This window comes from Zingiber officinale, chromosome 11B (genome assembly GCF_018446385.1).
Source record: "Zingiber officinale cultivar Zhangliang chromosome 11B, Zo_v1.1, whole genome shotgun sequence".
Taxonomy (NCBI): domain Eukaryota; kingdom Viridiplantae; phylum Streptophyta; class Magnoliopsida; order Zingiberales; family Zingiberaceae; genus Zingiber; species Zingiber officinale.
In genome coordinates, this window is record NC_056007.1 from 80,778,789 (window position 1) to 80,806,519 (window position 27,731).

The following is a 27,731-nucleotide window of genomic DNA, read 5'->3' on the forward strand; positions in this document are numbered from 1 at the left end:
GATTATTTTTTCTTGAGCTTTAGCTCAGAATTATTTTCATCCAAGTATTAGACAATTCTACTAGGCAATATAACTGAGACCTATCGAGCAATATGATTAAATTCTACCGAGTAATATAACAAAATTCCACCGAGAAATATGGATAATCTCCTGAGCAATTGCATTCTTTGATGCTACAATAATATATTTGATATGCTATAGTAAATACTACACTATCAAATGTTTTGGAAATCATATTTATATCCTGAGCAATAAATTTCCATATTCTATAGTTTGCTACAGAAATACTCTAGTCCAGCATTGCTACAATGTTACAGAAAATCATATTTATTTCCCTAGCAATAATTCTCATCATGGAAATCATATTTATCTCCTGAACAATAATTCTCGTATTCTACAATGATGCTACGGTGCCAATAATTCTCGTATGCTACAATGATGCTACGGTGCCAACTCTGCTATAGTATGCTGGAAATCAAAATGTCTCCTCTCAAGCAATGACATTCACAATAAATTGTTACAATATCAACACTATAGTAATGTTACAATAATGCAAAGCATGAGTAAATGTTCAAAAATCAAGGAAGGAACCCTTGACGAAGACCCTTCAACACTTAAGTCAGTACGATATTCGAGCAGGCAAATGGAGAGATGAATAGTAGGATACGTGCGCATAAGTAAGACTGTCGTAAGACGTGCACGTGCGTACCTAGTCAATGGAGCCCTTTTATATACCACCTCTCACAACTTTCGTAATTATGAGGTGACAGAGAATGTCAGAGGTTGTCGAGTTAAGAGAAGACATACAGCGTGGGCGATGTACAATAACTGTCCGAGGAATCTTCCATTACCCATATGTGTACCTTTTTTATCTTTTATAACTTACGCCATTAATGAAGCGAATGAAGGAATATACAGTTATAAGTTGTTGGTTGATGAGAAGTGTAATCACTTTTAAGAAGGTTTTAGTGAATGCTCGCATTATAATAGAGGAATATTCTCTGACAAACGGTTATTATTCTGACAAGTTGTTATGATTTTTTGACCATATTGTCTGCCGAGTGTATCCTGACCGGATTTTTAAATCGGTTGACTATAATCCATTCTTCCTTAAGATGCTCAGTTATGTACTGGGTGGTGTTAGAGGTATGTTTTAGAAGTAGTGTTAGAGATATGTTTTAGAAGTAATATGAAACTAACTCCTCTAGATCTTGTCGATTCTTTAGACGACCGACCATATACTAGGATACTTGTCTTTAAGACAGTGGCGTAGCCGGTATACAACACAAAATATATAATAAAAGTCATATATTAACTTCATATGTTTTTACAATATTACAAAATAGCTCATCTCACTCAATATATGGTATCAAACAATCATTTATCATATCATCTCCCAACCGATTACAAAGTAAAATTTTGAGTATTTTCATTGCTGAAAACACTCTCTCTACAACAGTTGTAACAGGTAATAGCAATTTTGAGTATTTTCATTGCTGAAAACACTCTCTCTACAACAGTTGTAACAGGTAATAGCAATGCTAAGCAATGCTAATTTAAAAAGTAAATATACCAAATGATACAACCAATGTTTTTTTAATTGAACCATCATTTTAGAAAGCTGGCTAATCCCCACAACCTTAGAGACTTGATTATTGTTGTGCCCAAAAGATATCCAGATATCTCCACAATGACATGATATTATCCACTTTGGACATAGACCCTCATGACTTTGCTCTTGGTCTCTCCTCAAAATGTCTCATGTCAATGGAGATATCGTACATCCCTTTAACCCCATGATCTTTACTAAATCTTTCCAATGTGGGACTTTGATTGAACCCCAACAATCCTCCCCTCAAACGAAGGACCACAATTATTCTCATGGTCCGGGCCTCCCTGTGAGCATCTGGTCATCATGACCTGCTCTGCGCCTCCTCGCAAACATCCTATCATCCTGATTTACTCCGGGTTTCCCCGCGAGTATTCGATCACCCTGACTAGTTCCGAACCCCCCTATAAGGGGTTGGATCTAGTCAATTTTTACCTATTTCGAGCCTATCCGGGAGCATTCGGTCACCCAGACCTACTTCGACCCTCCCTGCAAGCATCCGATCACCCTGACCTGCTCCAACCCTCCTCGCAAGCATTTGGTCACCTTAACCTACTTCGGGTTCCCCGTGAACATTCGGTCACTCTGGCCTACTTCGAGCCTCCCTGCGATCATTCAGTCACCCCTGACTTACTCCGGCCTTCCTCGCAAGCATCCGGTCACCCTGACCTACTCCGGGCACACCCTCGACTTCGTTCAAGACCACCCCATATTGTATGGGGTCTGGACCATGACTCTAATACCATTTGTTGTGCAAAAGGATATACACATATCTTCACATGGCATGATATTACCCACTTTGGGCCTAGACCCTCATGACTTTGCTTTTGGGCTTTCCTCAAAAGGTCTCATGCCAATGGAGATATCATACATCTTGTTAACTTTATGATCTTTATCAAATCTTTCCAATATGGGACTTTAATTGAACCCCAACAATTGTTACTCCGCATATCAAAAATAAATTTATCAAGTTGATGCTCAAGATGCATTAACTCCATCGGGGAAAAATTGGATGGATAAAACTGAGCAAAATGAAATAATTTTCATCATAAGCAGAGAATGAATTTGATAGATCAAGGCAAGCCATATATAATAACAACTTTGTATTTACCTCGTTAAAGCGATTATTCAACTCTTGAAGTTGTAAATTTATCACTTCATAAAATATTTCAACGTGTTAATAGTGAAGATTTGTCCTTCCTTGAATATTTCGTCGCGATCTTCTATGAAAGATAAACAAGTCTTCCATGTGGGGGTGACTATCTCATATTTAACACAAAATAAAGAAACTTCATTCGGTAACAAATCCCAACCATCATATCTCATGGTTTGCAGTTGATGTTTGCTTGATCTCACAAGAATCATATCATTTACGATGTCTTGATCTTTTTTTTACAAAGCTTATGACAAATCATTCATGACTCTCAAGATATTTTTCATTAAGTGTATCTGAAATATAAATTCATATTTTTAATCAATTTCAACAAATTATTTGCTTGAGCCTTTTGCTTGTAATTTTTTCCCCTCCTCTTCGACAAATAAAAGGACATCAATAATCGAAGGATACAAGTATATCGAGCTTAATAATGTATTAAAATGAACCATAACATGTGTTCCCAGTTCTTTTTAATATTTTCTCTGGATTCATACATCGTCTAGTGAAGATATCACCATTGCCAATTCCTTTAATAATTTTTTTAAATTGATTCTCATATGTTTTTTCACTTGCATGACGCTCTAATAATATTGTTCAATTATACAACCATATCAAAAAAAAAAAAAAAAAAAAAAGTAGAAATCCTCATATGATTTTCAGCAACGGCTACAAGCGTAAGTTATAGTTGATGTGTAAAACAATGAACATAATAAACAGATTTGTTCTCCATTATAATTAAGCTATTTAAGTCATTGAATTCTCCTCTTATATTGCACTCCATCCTATCCTAATCCCCGCAAATTAGATATAGATAATTCATATTGACACAACAAATAATCAATTTATCTATTAATTTATTAATAGAGTTTCCTATTGATTTATACACTGTTTACTGCCAATTAGATTACTAATAACTATTTAAAATTTTGGTTTTAAATTGATAAGATTGTAAATTTTGCTGTCAATTTATATGGACTTCAAATTTTTAAGATTGTTCAAACAATTTATTTTACAACATCTACAATTTATGCTAATTATCATTTACTAAATAAAATAGATATATTCCTCAATTGACTCCAAACTTCAATTATAATTATTTATTTGGAAAGACTTAAAGTCGAGAAGAGCGGGTTCCAGTATTTAAAAAAAAAAATTCTATTTTTTAAACATATTCGTTCATTCTTATTATTTTTTAAATTTTAAGTAATTTTTATTCTGTCTTTCTGAAGAAGTCAGTGTGACTTCTCCAGGAATTATACTGATTTTTATAATTTATTTTATATATTTTTTTGCTTCCTTTTAACTAAATTTAAAATATCTTCATAAATGTAAATATGTCATTGCTCAATTAACACGCATAATCATAAGAAAAATGTTTTTTTATAAAAAATGTTTTTTTTTGTAATTTTTATATCGATTTTAAAACATGTATTTCTTTTACATTTTCATATTTTAGAATAATATGTTTTGTAAATTATAAAAATCTCATTTTTTTAGTTGCTACACAGACTACTACTACGTTGAATTGTTTATTTTTTAAAATTTTAAAAATCATTTTTTGCATACTTTTAATTTCTTTCGAATTGTTTTTTTTAGTGAAACAGAAAAAAAAACTCATCCGGAACCTCAACTATCATATACTTGATTTATTTCAGTATTGGGTGATAAAATATTTATACTTTTAGATTTATTTTGACGACAAATAAAAAATTATTTAGCGAGTTGATTAGCTGAATTAAAAAGTATATTAATTTTTTTTTATAAAAACTGAAATAATATAATTTGCCTTTCATCGGCCCCGCAAACCCTAACCTATATCCCTTGTCACTGGCTTCATATCTCCTATCTGCGGGCTCCCATATCTCTGTCGGCGTCTCCCATATCTCCGATCTGCAGAAACAAGCTAGGGCATGGCAAATCACGATCTAACTTCTCGTATCGCACCTCAACTCGATCGTCACCTTGTCTTCCCGCTCCTCGAGTTTTTGCAGGAGCGGGAGCTGTACCCGAACGATGAGATTCTCAAGGCCAAGATCCAGCTTCTCTCCCACACCAACATGGTCGACTACGCCATGGACATCCATAAGGCCCTTTACCATACAGAAGACGTTCCCCAAGGTCCTCTTTGCTTCCGTATGTTTATTCTCTTTTTTTTTTTTTTTAGTTCATGTGGTGTGGAATTTGCGGGTTTTGCAGCCATGGTGGATAGGAGGGTGGAGGTCGTCTCTAGGTTGAAATCCCTTGAAGAATCCGCAGCGCCACTCATATCCTTTCTTCAAGATGCTAACTTGGTTCAGGAATTGAGGCCCGACAGACAGTATAATATCCAAATGCTTCACGACCGCTTTCAGGTTTGATATTTCGAATTCATTTATGCAAAGAGGGACGGTTTTCATCTAAACTACTTGCTGTTGATAAAGTTTGTATATAGGCTACTGCTGTAATTTGTCAAGTTTTAGGCAATGAGCAGCAAAAAGAGTTATTTTATGAGCAGTTGATGATGACTTTTTTCGCGTTGCCCATTGAATAGATTGGCGCTGATCAGATTGAGGCTCTTTATCAGTATGCAAAGTTCCAATTTGAATGTGGTAACTATTCTGGTGCTGCGGATTATTTGTACCAATATCGCGCCCTGTGCACTAATAGTGAGAGAAGTTTGAGTGCGTTGTGGGGAAAACTTGCTGCCGAAATTTTAATGCAAAATTGGGATGTTGCTCTCGAGGAGCTCAATCGTCTAAAAGAGATAATTGATTCAAAGGTACTATTTGTTATTTAATCCATAGAGTTTGGTCTCAGAAGTTTTATCTTGCTCACTTTAATCCTTTCTGTTTTGTTTGCATACTGTGCAGAGTTTTTCTTCTCCTTTAAATCAGTTGCAGAACAGAATCTGGCTGATGCACTGGAGCCTTTTCATCTTCTTTAACCATGAAAATGGAAGAAATAGTATCATTGATTTATTCTTCCAGGACAGGTGTTCCTTTTGTCCCGCTAAACTTTCTTTTCTCCAATATTTTCCATCTATAATTTGTGTAATTAGCATTAATTCATCTTATTCATTTTTTGTTAATAGTTTGTTAGTCACTTTAATGACTTGTTATTTAGAAGTTTTTTCCCTATCACAGAACAATTTTTCTCGTGGACAATTATATGCACTTCTATATACCCTTTACCATTGCCCCACTAGTCTATCAATCTTGTTACTCACTTGTGTTGGTTGTACTATATTACTCTTTATTTATTGTTTGAATTTCAAAATGAACCTTCTTTTTACTCACTGGTTTTGTTCTTGTATTTTCACTTCTGCCTTGTTTGTACCACTAGTTAATTTTCTGACTGCTTGTATTTACCTGGTTTCATAAATGCTCATCAAAGAAACAAAAGGAAACTTAGAACCACTGTAGATCATGCTTAGAAACAACTGGATGATAATAGAAAACCTGTTTGATGACTATGGGCCTAGTTAGTGAGATGGCTGCAACTGTTACTCAGTATTGGCTCGCTTAACTATTGTTCTAATTAGCTGCACCAGAGTCTATTTATTTAAGATGATAAGGATATGTTCAAGGGCAACAAACTGATTCTATATTTATGGGAGTTTATTAGAGTAGATGGTGCAAAGAATAGAGATAGACAAAAGGAAATGTTATCTTAAGTAATAAAAATGATTTACACGATTGGAGTATTACTAGCCATATATTCTTTCATAGAACTTTGTGAAGTGATAGGATTTTTATGACTGACCCCCAAAAAGTTGCCATTGAAATGCTTGGTCGATTTGACTAAGATATGTATACTTTGGATAGCTCTCCACAGTTTCCTTTCATATAATCTATTTTTTTTCCTTTGTGTGAGATGTCTGAAAAAATCTATGTAAGTGCTACATAGGCTTGAAAATATATCATATTCATGTATCCGAAACATCATTTCAATGTGCTACAAAGACCAGAAAATAAACATTTCAAGAGTTAGAGGACATGGAATTGAAAGCTTATTCTTATGATAGGTTTTGTAATTGAAAACAGTAAATAGATAAAAACTCCTTTTTGGTTGACACCTTTCTACAAGGGATTTGGCAAACAATAGCTGACCTTTGGTGACAAAAGAGAGAACTTACTGAATTGCTCAATTTTAGAATGAAGAATTGTAACATGTAGTTAAAAGCATGAACTTGCTATAATATGAGATGAACAATCTTCATTTTTGAGCTACATATCGTTTTTTCCCATCTTGTCAGGTACTTGAATGCTATTCAGACAAATGCACATCACCTTCTCCGATATCTTGCCACCGCTGTCATTGTCAACAAAAGAAGGAGAAATATGCTGAAAGAGTTGGTCAAAGTTATCCAACAAGAGCAGCACTGTTACAAGGATCCCATAACAGAACTTTTAGAATCTTTATATGTTAATTATGACTTTGATGAAGCTCAGAAGAAACTCAAGGAGTGTGAGCAAGTAAGTTTCATCAAGTAATACAATTTATTTGCCCATAGTAATTCTTATTGGAATATTTATCTTAATCTTGTTTCAGTATTGTAATAATTAAGAAATTGTTTTGGGAATACTTTAAAAATGATCATCTTCACTTGCATTGAAAAAATAGTTATTTATAAGATTATGCATTGGTATGATATGCTTTGAACACATGATGAAGATTGAATTTGCTTAAAATGTCTGGTGGCTTAACCATCATGCTTGTATTCATTGTATATAAGACATCTCTCTCAATCCCTCCATCGTTTTGCAAAAATGATCTTAAATATTTAAACCTCTTGGTTCCGAGCAACTCATCAGTTTCTATCTTAACAATTGTTCCATTACGTCTAATATTGCTAAATTTAAATTCTATATATTCTGTCTTTATTCTACTAAATCTAAATTCTTTCCCTTCTAGTATTTTTCGTCAAGATTCTAGTTTGACATTTACTCCTTTACGTGTTTCATCTATTAAAACAATATCTGCAAACATGCACCACAGTCCTGTGTCTTGAATGTGTGCAGTGAGTTTGTTCATAATTAGTGTAAAAAGATAGGGACTTAGCGCTAATTCATGATATAATTCTTATCTTTATTGGAAATGTTTCAGTTACTTCTCCTAAAGTCTTTACTCTGGTCGTTACATCCTCGTACATATCCTTAATTAGTGCAATATATGTTACGCTAACACATCTCTTTTTTATAATTCTCCGTATAATTTCTCTTGAGTCTCTATCATAAGTTTTTTCTAAGTCGATGAATACTATGTGTAGGTCTTGTTTTTACTTTCGATAATTTTGAATTAATTATCTAAGAAGATGTGTAGCTTCTATTGTTGATCTTGTAGGTATGAATCCAAATTGATTTTCAGTCACCGTGGTCTTCTTTAATATTTTTTCTATTACTTTCCCCCAAAGTTTCATGTTATGACTCATTAGTTTAATATCCTTATATTTTGTATAATTTTGTATGTTTGTCCAACGACTTTTCTATTGTGCATCCCAAGACCTTAACTTGCACAAGACAAATATACCCTTGAATACCTAAACATAAAAAATTGCTAAAAATAGTAAAAAGGATGTTCGGAGCCTCCGAAAAAACCCTAAACAATGCTTTTTATCTGAAAGTTGGCCAGTTATAGATTTCACCTGGTAACAAATCTAGATCCCTGGAAAATTTTGATTAAAAAAAAAGAGCGTCTCTGATATCCAAATCAAAAGTTATAACCTTTAGAAATTTGCTCCATCGATCCCGTATCAAGTAGTTTGCAATTAAGATGGTTGTATCCGTGGGAAGAGACCTGTTTTGTATGAAGATCTGCTTTAGTATATATATATAAAGCCTTCATGTTCCCTCTAAATTGTTTTAAGGTGATTGCTCACTTGTTTGAAGTGATAACTGATAAGAATCAAGCAACAACCAAATTTTATTGCTTTGACATGTAAATTCATTATACCATTATGACATTCATTGACATGCATTATTTAAAAGCTAATGAAACTTTCTAAAAAAGTCTTTCTATTTTAAGTTTTTTTACATCAGAGAAATATGAGACTTCTCCTTTTCTTTGATGTTATTTCCTGAAACATTTACTTGCTCTACTTGACTACTTGTATGTTTTCATGCTGTCATTTGAAATGATAATTTTTTTATTCTTCTGTTACCTAGGTGATTTTGAATGATCCCTTCCTTGGCAAACGGGTCGGAGATTCCAACTTCGCAACTGTTCCATTGAGGGATGAATTCCTGGAAAATACCAGGCTCTTTATTTTTGAGACTTACTGCCGCATCCATCGATGCATTGATATCAGGTAGGCCCTATGCATCCCTAGATCTTGCAACATGTGTATCAGTAGCAAATGACCTTTTCTATGTCCTTTTTAGATATAGATACAAAAACTGGTGTGAAATTCTATTTTTCTGCTAAAAGTGTTAAATTCATTATGTTGTCTGTCAAATATAACGTTAAGATGTCTGGTTTTGACAAAAAGTTAACTTCAAGATCAAACTGTTGCTGGGCTTTTATATATAAAAGTTTTCATTTTATTTTTAAATATTTTGTTGTCTTCTCGGATGTTTTTTCACCTTAAATGACAATTTTTATTAAAGTGAATTGTTGACAATTGCTAAACAGTGTGCTCGCTGAAAAGTTGAACTTGAACATGACCTATGATGAATCTCTGGCTTGGATAACAAATCTCATTCGCAACTCGAAGCTTGAAGCCAAAATAGATGCTGCTTTGGGGACCGTCACCATGCCTGTTGTTCATCAAAATGTGTAAGTATACACTATGATGCATGAACGATTCTAGTTGTCCATAGCTATTTCTAGATTTCGACATTGAGATTAAGCATTTATCTGCTGCTAAGTGGTACTGCTTCTTACTCATTTCTGCTGGTCTCATACTTGATAGTTTTTCTGTCGATGATATTTAGTATGGTGTAATTTTTTGATGGTTAATAATCTTATTTTTTTTTTATAGTTTTTCTTACGTTCTTTCAACTTTACATCTTCATGCTTATTATCTTTCCAGGCATGAACAGATAATAGAATCCATGAAGAATCTCAATACGCGGACTTACTTGTTGGCAAAGAACATCGTGGAACCTGCACAAGTTGCACAAGCTTCTCGTTAAGGGAGGCAGTTGGTAGGACCACTCTTGAGATCTTTGATTATTGCGAAGGCTTTTGTTGGTATACTAATGTTCTTCGGGACCTGATTTAGGCGTTTTTGTTGTAAGCTTGTTTTTTTTAAAAATATATCTATCCCAAGTATCTTGAATGGCTAGTATTATTTTCATATTCCTTTTCACTTGTTTATCTTGATGTTTCGCATGTCTCGTCTTTTATTGGATGTCTCTAAAATAAAACGTGGGACATCAAGTAATATAACTTTATATCTGTATAGTAAATGAATGCAGATAACACATGCAACGAACCAGTAGAATCTCGGGGCAATCTGTGTGACTTGTTAGGATTGTTAGACCAATCAGTATCCTCATACCAAATTTAAGATAAAAAAATTATTTTATTAAATTTAAATATTTATTTTTTATTACATGATACATCAGTTTTTTTATAATTTATCATATATTTATTTTTTTTTTTCTTTTTTCTTTATATTTTTTTTATTATTAGATGGGGAAAGAGATAGAGGAGAGAAATTTTTTTTATTATTAAAGGAAGGAGAGAGAAAATTTTTATTATTAGAAGGAGGAGAGAGAAATATTATTTTAATATTTAGGGAATGTAATTAATTTCTTAAATTTAAAAAAATATTATTCATAAAATATATGTTTAGGGAATGAGTAGGATAAGATAAAAATTTAATTTAAGATAATTGATATGAATGCTGTTATACTCAATGAAATATTTCTTTTTCTTGCACTGATTAGGAAGATGCGGCCTTGATTATTTTTAAATAATCGCCTGTGTTTGAAGAAAAATTATTTATGGAGTCATTTGTTTTTGCATAATTCCATCCGTAAAGTTTGTTATTTAATATTTTTTATCAAATGATTTCCGACTTTTATTGTGACGGTGGAATGTAGGGAATGACAATATGCTGATTAATGAACGTATTTCTCGATTGTCTACGTCATTTCTCTAAATATTTATTTAGCTATTAACTTAAACAAGGAAAATTATTTGTGGCTTAAGTCTTAACATAAAACGCGTTGATTAGTACTTTGAAAATTACCAGTGTTGATGCAGCTGCACCGTCGCTCGGGAATAAACGGGAATGATATTTGCAAGCAGCGGAGGTCAAATGTATTTTTTTTCTAATAATTTTGAATGACTAAGGCGAAATTTTCTCCGCCAGAACAGAAGCAGCCTGATTTCTAAAAAGACAAAACGGGCGTCCACACTCCCCCACACTGCGAGGAGGGATTTGTGGTGTGGCGGGGATCACGCGGTTCGCTAGCTTTCGCGTTGTTCTGATGCTTTGGAGAAAAAACAGGGAAGGCGCCAACGCCCACCGACACCTTTCGCTGATGCCTTCCAATTCCCGTCGCTTTCGCATGACGATGCCACGCTTCCAGAGTTACGCACCCCTTCGACGAACGTACAACATCGAGCAATATTTTATTTCCTCCACCTTATTTTTAGCTCATCGTGGCCGTACGATTCGGAGACCGACGGCCAGCCGGAAAGGAGGTGTCTGGCTCCGCTTTAGGCCGCGGGGCACGTGACACAGGGAAAGCAGATGCTTGACGTGTAATGTGGAATGAAACCTGACGGGGGCTTCGGCGGTGGGGCCGTCGTTATTTTTCACTTTGCTGTTCCGTCAATGGTTTGCTGCAGTGGATGCTGGTGCTTCGGGCACGGGGGATGTATTAGCCCACGTGTCTCGGTGCGAGACGGGAGAAGGGACGAGGGCGGAATCGGTTTCACAAGCCGACGGATGAATGGCGGCCGTGCTGACGTCATTCACCCACCTTGTTCGACGGAGTCGAAGGGTAGAATAAACACACGAATACACACCGACTCGATCTCGCGTCTTTCTCTTGTCTTCCTTGTCGAAGCTTCGACTGTTTTCTCACGCTCGATGAACGAAACGGCGTTAGTTAAGCAACCGTAACGCTATGATGTGGCTTCTGCTGCCGCTGTCCCTCCTCTGTCCGACCGTCGGAGGAGAAGGCGAAGGCGGAGGCAGCCGGAGGGTCCTCCATCAGCCGCTGTACCCAATTCAGTGGACCCCTCCGCCGCCCCTTCAGGAGTTCTCGGATCCGGCGCCGGAAGGCTCTAATCCCTCTGTCCCGGGCGTCCTTTCCCCGCCTGAGACCACGGGTCAGGCCCACGCCTCTGCCGCCGCCTCAGCCTCTTCGACTTCCTCTTCTGCGTCCGAGACGGTCGTCGCCGTCGCTGTCCCCGTCTCCATAGCGGTCCTCGTAGTCATTCTCTTGACGGGGCTGTACTTGTACCGACGGCGAAGGGCGGAGAGGCCGTCCGATTCCGGGAAGCTCATGGGCCGTTGTGATAGCAGTGGCCGGATGGAAAGCCGCGCAGCCTCTGCTGCTGTGCCGGCGCCGGATTTTCTCTACCTCGGCGCCGCGGACACGGCGTCGACGGGGGCCTCAAGTTGCGGGGGAAGCCAGGAACTTATTGGATCGCCGCTGGGGGTGGAGCCGGTTGTGGAGATGCATCCCCCGAGCCCCGAGCTCCAGCCGCTACCGCCGTTGAGCGCGATTGCTTCGAGGAAAAGTTTGGGGCGTGCTCCGACCGCATCCTCGGACGAGGATACTTTCTATACTCCGCAGAAGTCATTGGCATCCGCCACCAGCGAGACACCAAGCAGTCCAGTATCGCGGCGTAGCCTCCCTAGTATGAGTAGCGGAGGTAAGGAATTCTTGATGAGCTCGGTGGCGGAGGCTGCCCCTCACTCACGGCGATCATCCCCTCGAATGCAATTCACCAATTACCCTAATTCCGAAGTGAAACAGATGATCCTGCCATTGAATCGGCAACCTCCAGCACCACCTCCGCCGCCTCCGCCACCTCCTCGACCACCTCCACGATTGTACAATGCCACCAGGAATCCACCGCCTCCACCCCCGCCCCCGCCGCAGCCTCCGCCCCCGGCCCCGCCGCTGCCTTCATCCATTTCTGACGCGTTTACCAAAAACGATGAATCAATCAACGCTCCTATTGCACCATTCTCGAGGCGTCGGCTACTGCATCCCCTTCCCCCCGAAGCTACACGTATTAACATACCGCTCCTTCCTACGAAGCTTGGCAATCGAGTCGCTGCCAGTTCTTCGCATCAGAATGACGAGGTGGGAGAACGTTTGGATGGTGATACGAAGCCTAGATTAAAGCCCCTTCACTGGGACAAAGTTAAAGCAAGTTCCGATCGAGCAATGGTTTGGGACCAGTTGAAATCGAGCTCATTTCAGTAAGATTTGATCAAAGATGCAGTCTTACAAAGTTTCAAAAGCCATCAATGGTGATAATTATATTACTTTGTTCATTTTGGCAGATTGAATGAGGATGCAATGGAAACTCTTTTCATCAACAATTCCACAAGTTCTATTTCTCATAATGATTCGAGAAGAAGACAGGATGCGCTCTCCTTCAAGCATGAAAACAGAGTGTTGGATCCGAAGAAATCACAGAATATTGCAATCCTCCTGAGGGCATTGAATGTAACAAGAGAAGAGATCTGCGAAGCACTTTTAGATGGTAAGCAGATTATTTCCTTGCATCAGTTTGCTTGAGCTAATTTGCCGCTTCTCATAAAATATGTTGATATAGCTTGCATCATACTCAAAGTCAAATTGGAATTAATTTTTGGCTTATGCTTATATGAATTTTCTTTTGTCGACTCCTCTTATGATTGAACATTCTTAGTTTCCATCAAGGTAGTTGGGTAGTAACTCTCATATTAAAATGACCCGATAATTATTTAATTGGATTCTATGGGCCTTTGTGTAATTGGAAAACCAATTTGGAGCTTCTTCTGTGTATATAAAACTGTATCGTTGCCATCTAACTTTTCAGGAGATAAAAAGCTAAGATGTCTTTTTCCATCTTTATTAATTGTCTTTGGTCTCAATTATTGTCTGTGTTTATTTTACAATTACAAGCATCTGCCTAGTTAAATGTGATTTTGTTGGTTTCTGTTCTAAAATGGATAGAAGTACTAAAGGGTAAAAGGTTGCATGAGAAAATATAAGGAGCGGCAAAGATATACTAGTCTAGAGAAGAAAATGGATAGAGATACCTAAGAGTAAAAGGTTACAAGTAGGGCTGTAAACGAGCCGAGCCGAGCTTTGGGATGTTCAAGCTTGTTTGATAAGATAACCGAGCCGAGCCGAGCCGAGCTTAAAATGAACCAAGCTTTTGAAATGAGTGTTCAAGCTTGGCTTGGTTTATTTTTTATGAGCTTGAGCTTGGTTCGTTTAGATGTTATCAAGCTCTCAATTCAAGCTTGGCTTGAGCTTGGTTCGTTTAGATGTTATCAAGCTCTCAATTCAAGCTTGGCTTGAGCTTGGCTTGGGCTTGGTTCGAGCTTGGCTTGAGCTTGGTTTGAGCTTGGTTCGTTTAGATGTTATCAAGCTCTCAATTCAAGCTTGACAGGAGCTTGGCTTGGGCTTGGTTCGAGCTTGGCTTGAGCTTGGTTTGAGCTTGGTTCATTTAGATATTATCAAGCTCTCAATTCAAGCTTGTTTGATTGTTTGAAATTTTTAATTGTTTGATTAGTTATTAAGATTGATAATTTAAATTTATTTATTTTATTTTATTATTTATTTAGCATATTGAAAGAGTTTTATTAATAAATATGGTTCGTGAACATTGTTCACGAACATTGTTCACGAACGTTGTTCACGAACGTTAACGAGCTGAACACATATGTGTTCAAGCTTGTTTGTTTAGCTTAACGAGCTGTTCAAGCTTGTTTGTTTAATTAATTTTATGTATATTGAACGAACATAAACAAGCTCTTACCAAGCCGAACACCAAGCTTGTTCACGAACGCTTGGTTCATTTACAGCCCTAGTTACAAGGGGTATTGCCATATAAATTCACTTTTTTTTTTAAATGTTTTACAAGGGGCATTGGTGAATTCATCACAATGCCAACAAGAATAAGATTTTTCTGCATACATATATACTCATGTCAATGTTTATCATCCTCTTGTGGTTCTACCATCAGTGACTCTAAAAGGTTGCTGATTGGCTAAAATAGGATTTATTTGAAGATGGTTAGATTTGATTTACTAACTTATCCAAAAAAACTAGCGCTATTAGGAAAAAGACTAGTTTATATAATGGACCACCACACTACTAATGGACGTGGAGCATAAAATATCCACCAAGGCACCAACTCGTATTTGAATTAGGCTTTGTCTAAGTTTTTGTCTCTGTATGTCCTCTTGGAAAAGACCATATAGAATCTGAAGGTTACAACTTGCTTACTCTTAAAACTGGTGGAAAACAAACACATGTTTTTGGCTTTGCCTAAACATTTAATTTGTGATTTGACTTGAGTATTGGTGGTTAACTTAAAGAGAAATGAAAAAGACAAGCACACCTAATTAGTTTAATCGAAACTAGTTTTATCTTGAATATCTAATACTATCAAAGAAAAATAAATTAATCACTGTGCATCTTCAAACAATTTTCTTTTCTGTCCCAACCAAAGCAAACTATATTCTATTCTCTACCAATAACAAGCATAACACTTTATATTAGAAAAATCAAAGAGACTAAACAAAGTGAGCAACAAGGCTCTGCCTTAGGTCAGTTGCACAAACATAAAGAATTTCAGAAGATATATGACCAATGGTAATCCAAAGGGACAAGTTTGACTTGATAATCTTGGGCCCCTTAGCTGAAATGTCACCAACCAAGTTTCTTTGCCAATAAGTAATTCCTGATCACTCTCTCGTACATTATACGTCTTGAAAGGTATAATTGATTCAGAATGATGCATCGGAAGATGACTGTTAGCATCCATTTCCAAAATGAAGATAGTTTTCTTCAATGAGAGAGCTTCAAGAGAAGCATATTGTATAGTAGAACAGGCTCAAAACTATCATGGTGTCAGTTAACTTGGAGAGAAGATACATAAAAATAACTATATATTTTCTGTAATTCCTAGTTTCTCTCCTCCCATTTCTCTGTAAATAAACATACCCCAAGTATCACAGTTCAAAAGGATAATAAGAAAAGAAGAAACAAAAATATGTTCATTAACTGTCGCCCCCATTCGTTTCGTTGTTTTGGTGTTGCCAAAGCTACCTTTGATGGTTACATTAGTCATTAGATGCCATAATCAATTATGTTTGATCAAAGCATCAACCCTTATGCCTCAGGATTGATGCAGATGGACCTGTTTAATCTAGTAGGATTATCTGATGATTATAACTATTGTGATGTAAGTTTTATATAGTTTCCAACTTGAACTTTATTAAACAATAACATTTTCTGCAACAGGTAATGCTAGATGTTTGGGAACTGAGCTTTTGGAAACTTTGGTCAAAATGGCTCCCACAAAGGAGGAAGAACTGAAACTACGAGACTACCCAGGTGACCTACAAAAGTTAGGTTCAGCTGAGCGCTTTCTAAAAGCAGTCTTGGATGTCCCATTTGCCTTCAAAAGAGTTGATGCGATGCTATATAGAGCCAATTTTGATACAGAAGTCAAATTTCTATTGAAATCTTTTCAAACTTTGGAGGTAATTATTGCAATCATGCTTCACCATTTTTGCAACTAAAAGCCAAGATATTGTTCGATTTCTTTTGCTAATATTCTTGATTTAGTGAACCATAAAGTTGTTCATGGAAAAACTCATGTAATTTTTTTTTTACAAACTGAAAATTCTTATATTTTTTTCTAACGTCATCACTTATTTCTCATTTTACAAATAATTAGGCTTAATTTACTAAATTGGAATTTGGATGGTTATCATATCAGACTGCAGCATTACATCACTTTCACTTCTTTCTTAGTTTCATTTTTCAGTATTTCTGTTTAGTTATGAATAACTGTGAGTCAGTCACCCATAAAATAATCTTGTTGAGATGTTCTAAAGACTGTCAAACACAAATCAATAAATTAACACTGAATGTCAATATTTTTACAGCATTAATTATCTCTTCAAATCCTGGAACATTTTACAGGCAGCATGCGAAGATCTAAGAAGCAGCAGACAGTTTCTTAAGCTCCTAGAAGCTGTTCTTAGGACTGGGAACAGGATGAATGTGGGAACCAACCGTGGTGAAGCTAAAGCATTCAAGCTTGACACACTTCTCAAACTAGCAGATGTGAAAGGGACAGATGGGAAAACCACACTTCTCCACTTTGTCGTTCAAGAAATCATCCGGTCTGAAGGATCAGGCACTGAGCCAACAACAGAAAATCAATCTAACAACCTAGGAGAAGAACAATTCAGGAAACAAGGCTTAAAAGTTGTAGCTGGGCTAAGCAAAGAGCTTGGAAATGTCAGACGGGCAGCTGGAATGGACTCGGATGTGCTGAGTGGATATGTCTTAAAGCTAGAAGCTGGCCTTGAGAAGATAAAGTCTGTCATACAGCTAGAGAAGTCATGCACACAAGGGCTGAAGTTTTTTGAGATGATGAAGATATTTCTTGTAGAGGCTGAAAAGGAGATCGATCGTGTTAAAGTCAAGGAGAAGACGGTGATGAACTCGGTAAAGGAGACTACGGAGTACTTTCACGGCGATGCTGCAAAGGAGGAAGCCCACCCTCTTAGAATCTTCATGGTGGTGAGAGACTTCCTATCAGTCCTAGATAACGTCTGCAAGGAAGTGGGCAATTTGCACGAGAGGACAGTGATGGGATCTGCTAGTTCCTTCCTAATATCTGGCAGTTCTTCTCATCCAGTCTTTCAAAGGTCTGAATGGCGACGAGATGCCCACTCGGATAACGATAGCTCATCGTCATATAACTGATCAGTGATGGTCTGACTTGTATGCATGCTTCAGCCGATCTATGTGAAGATGATCAGGGGATTGAGAATACGACCAAGTAAAACGACTCCGTGGTATATTGGCAGGGTCAGTTAATGTACAAGAGGAATAAACAAGACCTTAGAGGAAGGCACAATCATACATACGGTGTTTCGTACAGTTCGAAGATAGAGATTAGCGTTCGGTCTCCTCCTGTTGTAAATTATCAGACGGGCATAGATATTTATATTCTTTTTAAATTATTCAAATTTTGTGTAGTTTTCTGCAAAAGACTTTTTACGGAGGGTTCTTTTATCCGTCCGATCTAGTGGGATCGTTTTAATTCCTACAGTTTAAATTTAAAGCCTTGGGAGGAAACCCGACGAAGGGTCGCCTCGTCGACGCGAGTGGATGAGAGAACATGTCTCCTCTCTGTCCCTCGATCTGCCCAGCGTCGCCCACCGCTACGCCACCCTCCTCGAACGCCTGGCTGCCGCTTCCGGACGGGCTACTCTGCTCCGTCGCCTCCGCGCCGTGCACTCTCACTTCCTCGCCTCTGGATTTAGACCCCGAGCGCACATCCTCAACCGCCTCATCGACCTCTACTCCAAGTTCGGCGACCTTCCCTCCGCCCGCCGCCTCTTCGACGCCACCTCCTCCCGAAGAAGCGATTCTATCGCCGCCACCTCCCTCATCACCGCCTACTCGGCCGATGGCCTCCACGACGCCGCCCGCCAGATTTTCGAGAGCACACCGTTGGCCTCTCGTGACACTGTTTTCTATAACGCGATGATCACCGGCTACTCTCGCGCCTCCGACGGCCACGCGGCTATTTCTGTCTACCGTCGTATGATGACCGATGGCGTCCCCTGCGACAGCTATACATTCACGAGCGTTCTCAGTGCTGCAGCGGCTGTACTTCCTCTTGAGCTCACACAGTGCCGACAGATCCATTGCGCTGTGGAGAAGTCAGGAACTGGAATAGCAATCTCCGTATCGAACGCTCTCATCGCGCTGTATACCAAGTGCGAGGCTGCGGAGGCTGCAGTGTACGCTCGGAAAGTGTTCGATCTAATGCTTGGCAGGGATGAGCTGTCCTGGACCTCGATGGTGGTTGGCTATGTTAGGAGAGGTGACATCATTGAGGCTCGTCGGGTCTTTGATGCAATGGAGCAAAGATTTGATGTGGTATGGAATGCGATGATTTCAGGGTATGTCCATCACGGGCTTTTTGCTGAAGCCCTTGAGATGTTTAGGAACATGCACTCGATAGGCATCCCTATGGATGAATTTTCTTACACTAGCGTCCTCAGTGCTTGTACAAATGCAGGCCTCTTCGGGCACGGCAAGGCTGTTCATGCCCACATCATCCGTTCAGGGCCAGATTTTGATCCAGAATCTGCATTGCCTGTTGAGAACATGTTAGTCACTCTCTATTCAAAAGATGGAAAAGTCAATGTTGCAAAAAGGATCTTCAATGACATTCGGAAAAAGGACATTGTTTCCTGGAATGCCATGTTGTCAGGGTATCTGAACAATGGGTGCGTTCGTGATGCGGTTTATATGTTCAAGGAAATGCCACAGAAGAATCAATTGACGTGGATGGTCATGATCTCGGGCTACTTGCATAATGGTCTTGCAGAGGAATGTTTAAAACTTTTCAGTCACATGATGGACAAGTGTGTCAAACCGTGCGACTATACTTTTGCGGGAGCTATTGCTGCTTGTGGCAATTTAGGGGCACTTGAGCATGGAAGGCAGCTCCATGCTCAGCTGATCCAATATGGCTACGAGTCGGGCAACTCAGCAGGAAATGCATTGTTGACAATGTATGCAAAATGTGGTTCGATGGAGGCAGCACATCTAGCTTTTCTTTTGATGCCGAATGTTGATTTTGTGTCTTGGAATGCAATGATAGCAGCCCTTGGTCAGCATGGGTATGGAAGAGAAGCAATTGATCTCTTTGACCGGATGATTGACGATGGCATGATGCCAGACCGGATATCTTTTCTCACAGTCCTGTCAGCCTGCAGCCATTCAGGTTTAGTCGAGGAAGGATTCCGATATTTTGAATCCATGGAACGCCAATATGGTATTAGCCCAGGGGAAGATCATTATGCCAGATTGATCGATTTGCTTGGTCGAGCTGGTCGAATTTCTGAAGCTTGGAATGTCATCCAAACAATGCCTTCGGTACCTGGTCCAGCTATTTGGGAGGCTGTTCTCTCTGGGTGCCGTATTCATGGTGATATGTCTCTTGGGATACATGCTGCAGAGCAGCTTTTGAAGGTGATTCCGCAACAGGATGGGACATATGTCCTCTTGTCTCATATCTACGCAGCTGTCGGCCAGTGGGCCGAAGTGGCTAAAGTAAGAAAACTGATGAAGGATAGAGGAGTAAAAAAGGAACCTGGATGCAGCTGGATTGAAGTTGCCAATAAGGTTCATGTGTTCCTTGTGAATGATACAACACATCCTGATGGACAACATGTTTACAAGTTCCTTGAGATTCTAAGTGTCAAGATGCGAAAACTGGGTTACGTGCCAGATACCAAGTTTGTGTTGCATGACGTTGAGACTGAGCAAAAAGAGTATGTCTTGTCTACCCATAGTGAGAAATTGGCCGTTGCATATGGCCTTCTAAAGTTACCAACTGAAGCTCCAGTAAGAGTTCTTAAGAATCTAAGAATCTGTGGAGATTGCCATTCTGCAATCATGTTCATGTCAATCGCAGTTGGTAGAGAGATTGTTGTCAGAGATGGTAAGCGGTTTCATCATTTCAAGGATGGTCAGTGTTCTTGTGGGAATTATTGGTGATGCTTGCATCTCATCCAGACCCTTGACTCTTATTATGCCATTGCTGCTTTGCATCCAATGGAGTTTTTTCTTGGCTAATCAAGTTCAATTTATTTTAACCCCTCGAAGAGCCTAAATCTGGCATAGCATGGATTTAGATTTTGGACTTGTATATTTTGGACGAGGCCAAGGTCTATCCATGAATTAAAAGAGTTTGAAATATAAGAATTATTTTACATGCGAAAACAAGGTCGCATGGATTGACCTTCCCTAGACCTTCCACCATGTTTCAACAAGAAGTAAAAGGACTAGCCACAAGCCACAGGATAGCACTTGCAAGCGAACATGACGCCTAGAACTTGAAGTCTTCAGTGCATTGCTCTCTAGCACCACCATTTCATTCAGTGTATTGGTCTTCTGCTGTTCTGCATTGGTTTAGCATTCAATTAGCATGGTGCTTAAAATACTTGGCAGGCCATCAACAGGCGTGGTGCCTTTCGTGTTGGTGGTTTAGGATTTCACAAACTTATTGCTCAAAAATGAAGTGCTCTCTTTTCAAGTATCAGTTGCCGTCTTGAAATTGTGGAAACGTACTGACGAACTATAAATCTTGGCGTTTGTTTTTGTTCCAGCTGACAACTTCAGATTAAATATTTTAGATTAGTGGTTGAATATGATAAATTAATAGATTTTTTTTTTACTGACAGTCATCTCGCCGAAGGCAACCTCGACTCTGCTTCACTTTGTCTTGGTTCATAGAACCTCCATTGACAGCGAAGTTATGTTGATGTTGCGGCATTCACTCCCTCTGGCACTGCTAAACTTCTGCCTTGTTCTTGTTGGATCTTCTGTCCAATATTCCCTCAAGTAAGCTCCTCAATTCACTATCTTTGTTTTTTTTTCCAAACTGATCTAAGCCATGGATAAATATTTAACCATTTAGATAAATATTCTGTTGCGACAAATAACTAGCAATCATGTTCCTGGTCTTGGCCAAGGACCTTCTTACACTGTTCCGAATTCTGATACCTGCACGCACACTTTTTTTTAATAATAATAATAATAATAATAATAATAATAATAATAATAATTGGAATTCTCTACAAGCATCTAAGTTTGTGAACGTCAAAGCATTTAAGCCTTCACTTTGTTGCTTTTTTGGCCCTGACACCACACAATCCTCAAGCCAGCAGTTGTGGATTGGCCAAACCACACTAAAAGCACCAAATCTTGTGCTCTGTAACAGACAGACGAAAAAGAAAGAAAAATATAATAATCAAAGAGAAGTGATTAAGCCCAGCTTGACGTTTAACAAGAGGAAATCACTAGATTTAAGGCAGTATTATAAAGGCAGAAAGTAAATAAAGACTTAAATGTAATGTACTCTTTGTGTTCTAGTCTAAGCACAACAGCAGGAGACTCTTTCAAAGTTTGGCAACAAGGACCTTAGAACAGGCACTTCAAGATTCCCTATATTCTTTACGACAATTTTGTCAACTAGATGAATTCTCTAGTATCCAGCCTAGATAAAAAAATGTTTGTCAACAAAGCAAGGGAATCGCACTGAGTTGGCTTTTACTTCCAGAGGGGGAAAATATTCTTGTCCAACCTTCACGCATCACCAGTTCACAAGCTCACAAGGACCTGCTATGATGCTATCTCTAATCAGGCCCACAAAACGAACTTTATACTCAATTTTTTCAAAATACGTAAATCGTCTCAGGTTCTTGATAAAGTTTTTAAAGTACGATGAGAGCAGGCCCAATGGAGTGGAGGGTAGGCATGATGATGTATTGCTCTTGTATTGTGATCAAATTATAGCTTTCTTGGCTTCTCTGATGCAGTGCATCTGAAAAGTACTAATAAGCAATCTACTTCTCCGTTGACTGGTTCTACCGAATCGATTCCTCAAATGCAATGGGCCACATGCTGCCATCATTTTTTTTCCTCACGAGAAAGAAAGCCACCTAACTTAGGATGCTCCATCATCATCACAAGAACAGAACAGGAGCATCCAAGGAAAAAAAAAACCATGCAAGAATAATAATTAATATAATTGAACATATATAAAATTCAGGAACTTTTTGATAAATCAGTCAAAGAGATGTTGGAGAATCTATAAACTAAATACTAGATGTTTTGTGAGATTAACCAAATTTAATTGTAGCAAAGCAAGGATTGCATCAGTTATCGGAGAATATTCAGCAGCCAAAGGGCAGAAACGGCAAAGCAGTGTCATGAAGAGGAGAGAGAAGGTGAAGATCTAAAAGATGCCATTAAATTGCAATAAAAAGCAGAGAAAGGGAAAAGAGAAGCAGAAGCAGTGTTTGTGATCATATCGATTGTCTATTCTAATGATAGAGCAGCTGAAAGGGCAAGAGGGATTCAGAGCTCTTCCTCTTTGGTTTGTCCAGTTCCATCCGAATTGAAAGCTACCTGCTTTTCCTTGTTTCCGAGTACTCTGCATGAAGCTGGTGGTGTAGGGTTGGTGGGTGCGTGGGTTGAGCGAGAGAGCCTGACAAGAGTGCAGGGGTGTGGGCATGGAAGGGGGCATATTGTGGGCTTCCAGCTGCTTGGGGCTTCGAGTTTGAAGACACCTGGAAAAGGGTCCAAGCCAAGTTTCGTCAAGGTGGGTTACTCTTTCCCATCAACTTTTTATTCTTCTTTCTATACCTGTGATGGTCTACCTGCTGTTGCTTCTCTTGCTCTTGGGCTTTAGCCTTCACTTTGCTTGATCTGGTCGGCTCTGTTTTCTTGTGCTCTGAGGTGAGTTGTTGTTTACTTCCCAGCAACGTTTGCCATTCTTGTCAATGCAGGTTATGTTTCCCCCCGTTTATGCTCCCTTTTTCGTGTGTTTCACTATTTTCATCTTTCTTCAGTGTTCCTCAACAAGCTTTCATTTTTCTCCTTTTCTTTCCTCCTTCCATTATAGTCTTGTTCTTTCAACGTTTGTGATCTGTACTTCTCCATGGCTCTTGCAACTCCATTTTTTTTTTCTTTTTGAGCCGTCAATACCGAGTTCAACTTTTAAAACTTCAAGCGCATACACAATCGCATGCAGCCTTGGCTTTCATGCGACTGCTCCATGTGATTTTCATGTGAGGTCTCTTTTCTAACTTGACGAGATTCATTTACCTCAGCAATTGCCATTGCATCCTTCAACTCCTCCATGGCATTAAAAAGCATTCAGAGATGCTCACTGTCTGTGGTTCCATTCTCCTAACATAAATGATGATATTTTTGCTGTTTCAGGTGACTTGAGGAATTTGGGTTCAGATCTGTGCTTGAGGGTGTTACCCTGTTCCTTTAACTGTAAACTAGTTTTGAGAGTAGGTTTCTGTCTCCGCTGCACCAAGTTGCTCCAGAAAAAGATTCCACGGTCGTTGTGAAACTAAAAATAGAAGGTGCAATCTTTTTGGTTCCACAATGAAGTTTATGAAGCTTGGATCCAAACCTGATTTTTTCCAGAGTGAAGGAAAGGATGTCAGGTGACTTGCTACTTTACTACATGATGTTTGTGTTTTATTTATTTGGCCATCAATGATTGTTTGGAGATCCAATGGAGTTGCTTGTGAATGAACTGTATGATAGAGCTATGCGAAAAGTAGCCATGTTGATGTCTCCCATGTTACTTCAAAATCAAAGCTGTTTGTTATAAAATCATTACTAAAAGTGTCTTTGAGTTGCATCTAGTATCTGCAAGATGTTTCATGGAACAAGCGAACCACCGGGTGAATGGAGTAGTATGTTTTTGTTGCAACTCGGTCATTATCTAAGTCACAATAGCTAGTTCAATCTATTATTTAGCTCTTTTTTTCCTCCTATTTGAAAATTTGTCATTCTGTTCCTATATTAAGATGGCCTACCTCTCTTTGCAGGTCAGTGGCAACTGACTTACCAGCTGACATTATTATTCATGTTGGAAATATCAAATTTCATTTACACAAGGTAAGTTGTATGGGTTAATCTTTCTTATGCTTCATTCCTTCTAGCTTTGAGCATTGAATCTGAGAAGTTTGAATAAGGCATAAACAAGGTTTTAGGCGATGGAAGCTGAGAACATTAAATTTAACATAGGTTACATTATAATTCAGAGCAATTTTATGATTTTTGCAAACATATGGGTAACTTAGGATAATGTAGATGATTGTGTATGCTTATATGATAAACAAAGATCGTATACAAATATGGAAAACTGTGATTTCAGTTTGATGATAGGGATAAGAATTGGTGTACGATAGAACTTGGTATATTCCTCAGCCACTCTTCTGTACTATTCTGCTTATGTAATTCCTTGTCTTTGCGTTAGTTTCCCCTGTTGTCCAAGAGCCAACTTATGCAGAAACTGATCGCGTCCCCACATGGTGAAAAAAGTGATGAGGTTTCCATTTCCGATATCCCTGGAGGTGCTGCAGCATTTGAAATCTGTGCGAAGTTTTGCTATGGTATTACTGTGACACTCAATGCCCACAATGTAGCTGTTGCACTTTGTGCTGCTGAGTACTTAGAAATGAATGAAACAGTTGAGAAAGGGAACCTTATTTATAAGATCGGTGTGTTCCTAAGAACAAGCATTTTACGTGGCTGGAAAGACTCCATCATAGTTCTTCAGACTACAAGATTTCTTCTGCCTTGGTTAGAGGACTTGAAATTGATTAGCGATTGCATAGACTCTATAGCATCCAAGGCCTCAATTGATCCTTCAGAAGTAGAATGGTCATATACGTACAATAGGCGAAAGCTTCCATTTGAAAACGGTCACGATCCTCATTTGAATGGAGTTAGAAAAGAATATTCAGTGCCCAATGACTGGTGGGTTGAAGACTTGTGCGAGCTTCAGATTGACTTCTTTAAAAAAGTTATATTGACCATTAAAACTAAGGCGAAAGCTGATGCTGAATTGATTGGAGAGGCATTGAAATCATATACATACAGAAAACTCTCAAGTTTGGGCAAAGGATTTGCAAATAATGGAAATGGAGGTGATGCAGCAAAGAACAGATCATTGCTAGAGACAATCATTTCATTATTGCCCTCAAATAAGGGCTGTGTCTCCTGCAGTTTTCTACTTAAGTTACTGAGAGCTGGTAGATTACTAGATTGTAGCGAAACTAGCATGAACGAACTTGTGAAGCGGATAGGAAGACAATTAGAAGATGCCACGGTGCCTGATTTACTGATTCCTTCTACCTCAGGCGAGGATACCATGTATGACATCGACATGGTTCTCAATATAGTGGAAGAATTCATGATGCAGGAAAACTGTGCCGCCCAACCCAGTCCAGCAGCAACAAGCAGAAAGATTCATGAGTTAAGTAGACCAGCTTTGACCCCAGCCAGTGCAAAGGTCACCGTAGCTAAGCTAGTTGATGGATATCTTGCTGAGGTTGTGAAAGATCATAACCTACCACTTTCCAAGTTTATTGATCTTGTTGAAATAGTACCAAGTGATTCAAGACCCACTCATGATGAGCTTTATCTTGCCATTGATACTTTCCTCAAGGTAACTTAACATAACTCTATGAAGATAATATAAAAGGTCTCTCTCTTGAACAAATTATAAGAATGCTTTGATTCTATAAAAGTTCCTCATTGCATTGATATTCTTAATGTCATAAATAGGAACATCCAGCCCTTAGCAAGAATGAGAAGAAAAGGCTATGTGCATTGATAGACTGTAAGAAGCTTTCAGCGGATGCATGCGCACATTCTGTTCAGAATGAACGACTACCATTGCGAATGGTTGTGCAGGTCTTGTACTTTCAGCAGATGAGAGCGTTGGCTGCTACCTCTACCCAAGCTGAAAGTGGCGCATCGTATGGTAGCTCAAGGTCAGTCATCACAACCAACACCGAGGACGAATGCCCTGATGGCCTAGTTGATGATGACCCAAAAGCCATAAAGCTCCATGTTGGGGGGAAGGTCAACGAACATGATTGGAGCAGCGGTAGTGACAACAAAAACACAAACATTTGTGCCAAGAGCAGCAACAGTAAGGTGAAAGGCATAGTGATGCCAAAGAAGATGCTCGGGAAGCTATTATCAAGCAACCGACGGAGTAGTGAGAATAGTAGCTTGTCCGATACATCAGGAAGTCCAAGCTCCAACCAAGAGGAGCCTAAGTTGACCCCTTATAGGAGTATAAGATACGAAGTTTAGTAGCTTCCAGGACGCAATTATGATACTGTCTTGTTCAAGTGAAAACGCAGTTTGCTTGCAGCTAAATTGTGTGCCACTAGCTAAATTGAAATAGTTGATGTTCTAAACATGTATGGAATTTACTAATCAAAGACTATTTGGCTCCTTTTTCACTGGGCATAGAAAGTGACTCATGATTCACCAGTTTTACTCACTATGAACTACTGTCATCCGAGTAATGCAGCTACAAAGGTTTGGATAAGAAATATTATATACAGCTGCTTATATAGGAAAATAGAGTTTGAACAATGTGTTGGATATTTTAAATAAATGAAAAGATAGGAAGGAAAATTCACGATTTGAAGGAAAAGTCGTGACTTTTGATTATTTCAATATCATGCTGTGCTTGATTGTCTATAACGAGACTAAGTTAGATGGAAAATACAGTACACATTCTTATTTTCCTTTCCTTTATTTTTTTGAATTATCTTAGTGTAAAGTTTAGGCAATTAGTTTTATTTAATATTATAGGATATTTGGTGTTTGTGTTACATAATTTATAGATCAAATAAAGCCTTAAGGACAAGGTTTGAAACATAATTTGAAATTCAATACATTCGTTGTTTCCTTTTAAAGCATTCAAGATTGGTCTTGATTTTTAGCGCACTAGCCTCGTATTACACTAACAATTTTAAGGCTTTATGTTACCACTCAAAATGACTAATTTTATGAAAGACCTAACATTTAGTATAGTTAAGCTTGCCAGGTTTGATGGCGGCAACTGTTGGTGCAGAAAGTATCAGATGATCGAACCTAAGTTTAATAATAGTAAAGAGTTTAAAGTTAAGGTTTGTTATTTTTCTAACAAGTCTGACTAAGTGTGCATGAAAGTTCTAAGTGATCTTAGGCAAGGTGAAAGTCCTAGTTGAGACTAGATAAAGAAATTTTAGTGGACACTAGACAGGTGGAAAGTCTCAGTTGACACTAGGTAATGAAGTCCTGGCTTGTGGGACTGGACGAAGTCTTGGTCGGTCAAGGACGTCGAGTAAAAATCCTAGGGTTGAGGACACTAGGTGAAATTCTTGGAGGTCGCGGACATTAGGCGGAAGACTGGACGGGTTGGGGATCGAATGCCCAGCGA

At 38.6% G+C, this 27,731-nt stretch overlaps 4 protein-coding genes across 4 annotated transcripts; all 4 read left to right on the forward strand.

Moving 5' to 3' along the window:
* The first annotated feature begins 4,576 nt into the window (after window positions 1-4,576).
* On the forward strand, window positions 4,577-10,061 carry LOC122034500 (eukaryotic translation initiation factor 3 subunit E-like). The gene is made up of 8 exons (XM_042593779.1): window positions 4,577-4,883; window positions 4,962-5,116; window positions 5,296-5,523; window positions 5,615-5,736; window positions 7,000-7,219; window positions 8,909-9,051; window positions 9,375-9,518; window positions 9,775-10,061. The coding sequence occupies exons 1-8, from the start codon at window positions 4,676-4,678 to the stop codon at window positions 9,875-9,877; spliced, it is 1,323 nt and encodes a 440-aa protein (XP_042449713.1). The 5' UTR covers window positions 4,577-4,675; the 3' UTR covers window positions 9,878-10,061.
* A 1,572-nt stretch (window positions 10,062-11,633) lies between these two features.
* On the forward strand, window positions 11,634-17,947 carry LOC122033631 (formin-like protein 8). The gene is made up of 4 exons (XM_042592697.1): window positions 11,634-13,137; window positions 13,222-13,424; window positions 16,181-16,422; window positions 16,868-17,947. The coding sequence occupies exons 1-4, from the start codon at window positions 11,828-11,830 to the stop codon at window positions 17,657-17,659; spliced, it is 2,547 nt and encodes an 848-aa protein (XP_042448631.1). The 5' UTR covers window positions 11,634-11,827; the 3' UTR covers window positions 17,660-17,947.
* A 118-nt stretch (window positions 17,948-18,065) lies between these two features.
* LOC122033632 (pentatricopeptide repeat-containing protein At1g25360-like) lies at window positions 18,066-21,289 on the forward strand. The gene is made up of 2 exons (XM_042592698.1): window positions 18,066-21,042; window positions 21,160-21,289. Exon 1 carries the CDS (start codon window positions 18,068-18,070, stop codon window positions 20,471-20,473), a length of 2,406 nt encoding a protein of 801 aa, XP_042448632.1. The 5' UTR covers window positions 18,066-18,067; the 3' UTR covers window positions 20,474-21,042; window positions 21,160-21,289.
* Window positions 21,290-23,803: 2,514 nt separating this feature from the next.
* Window positions 23,804-26,770, forward strand: LOC122033633 (BTB/POZ domain-containing protein NPY4-like). Its single transcript, XM_042592699.1, has 4 exons — window positions 23,804-23,940; window positions 24,331-24,400; window positions 24,762-25,955; window positions 26,075-26,770. Exons 1-4 carry the CDS (start codon window positions 23,879-23,881, stop codon window positions 26,609-26,611), a joined length of 1,863 nt encoding a protein of 620 aa, XP_042448633.1. The 5' UTR covers window positions 23,804-23,878; the 3' UTR covers window positions 26,612-26,770.
* Window positions 26,771-27,731: the final 961 nt, after the last annotated feature.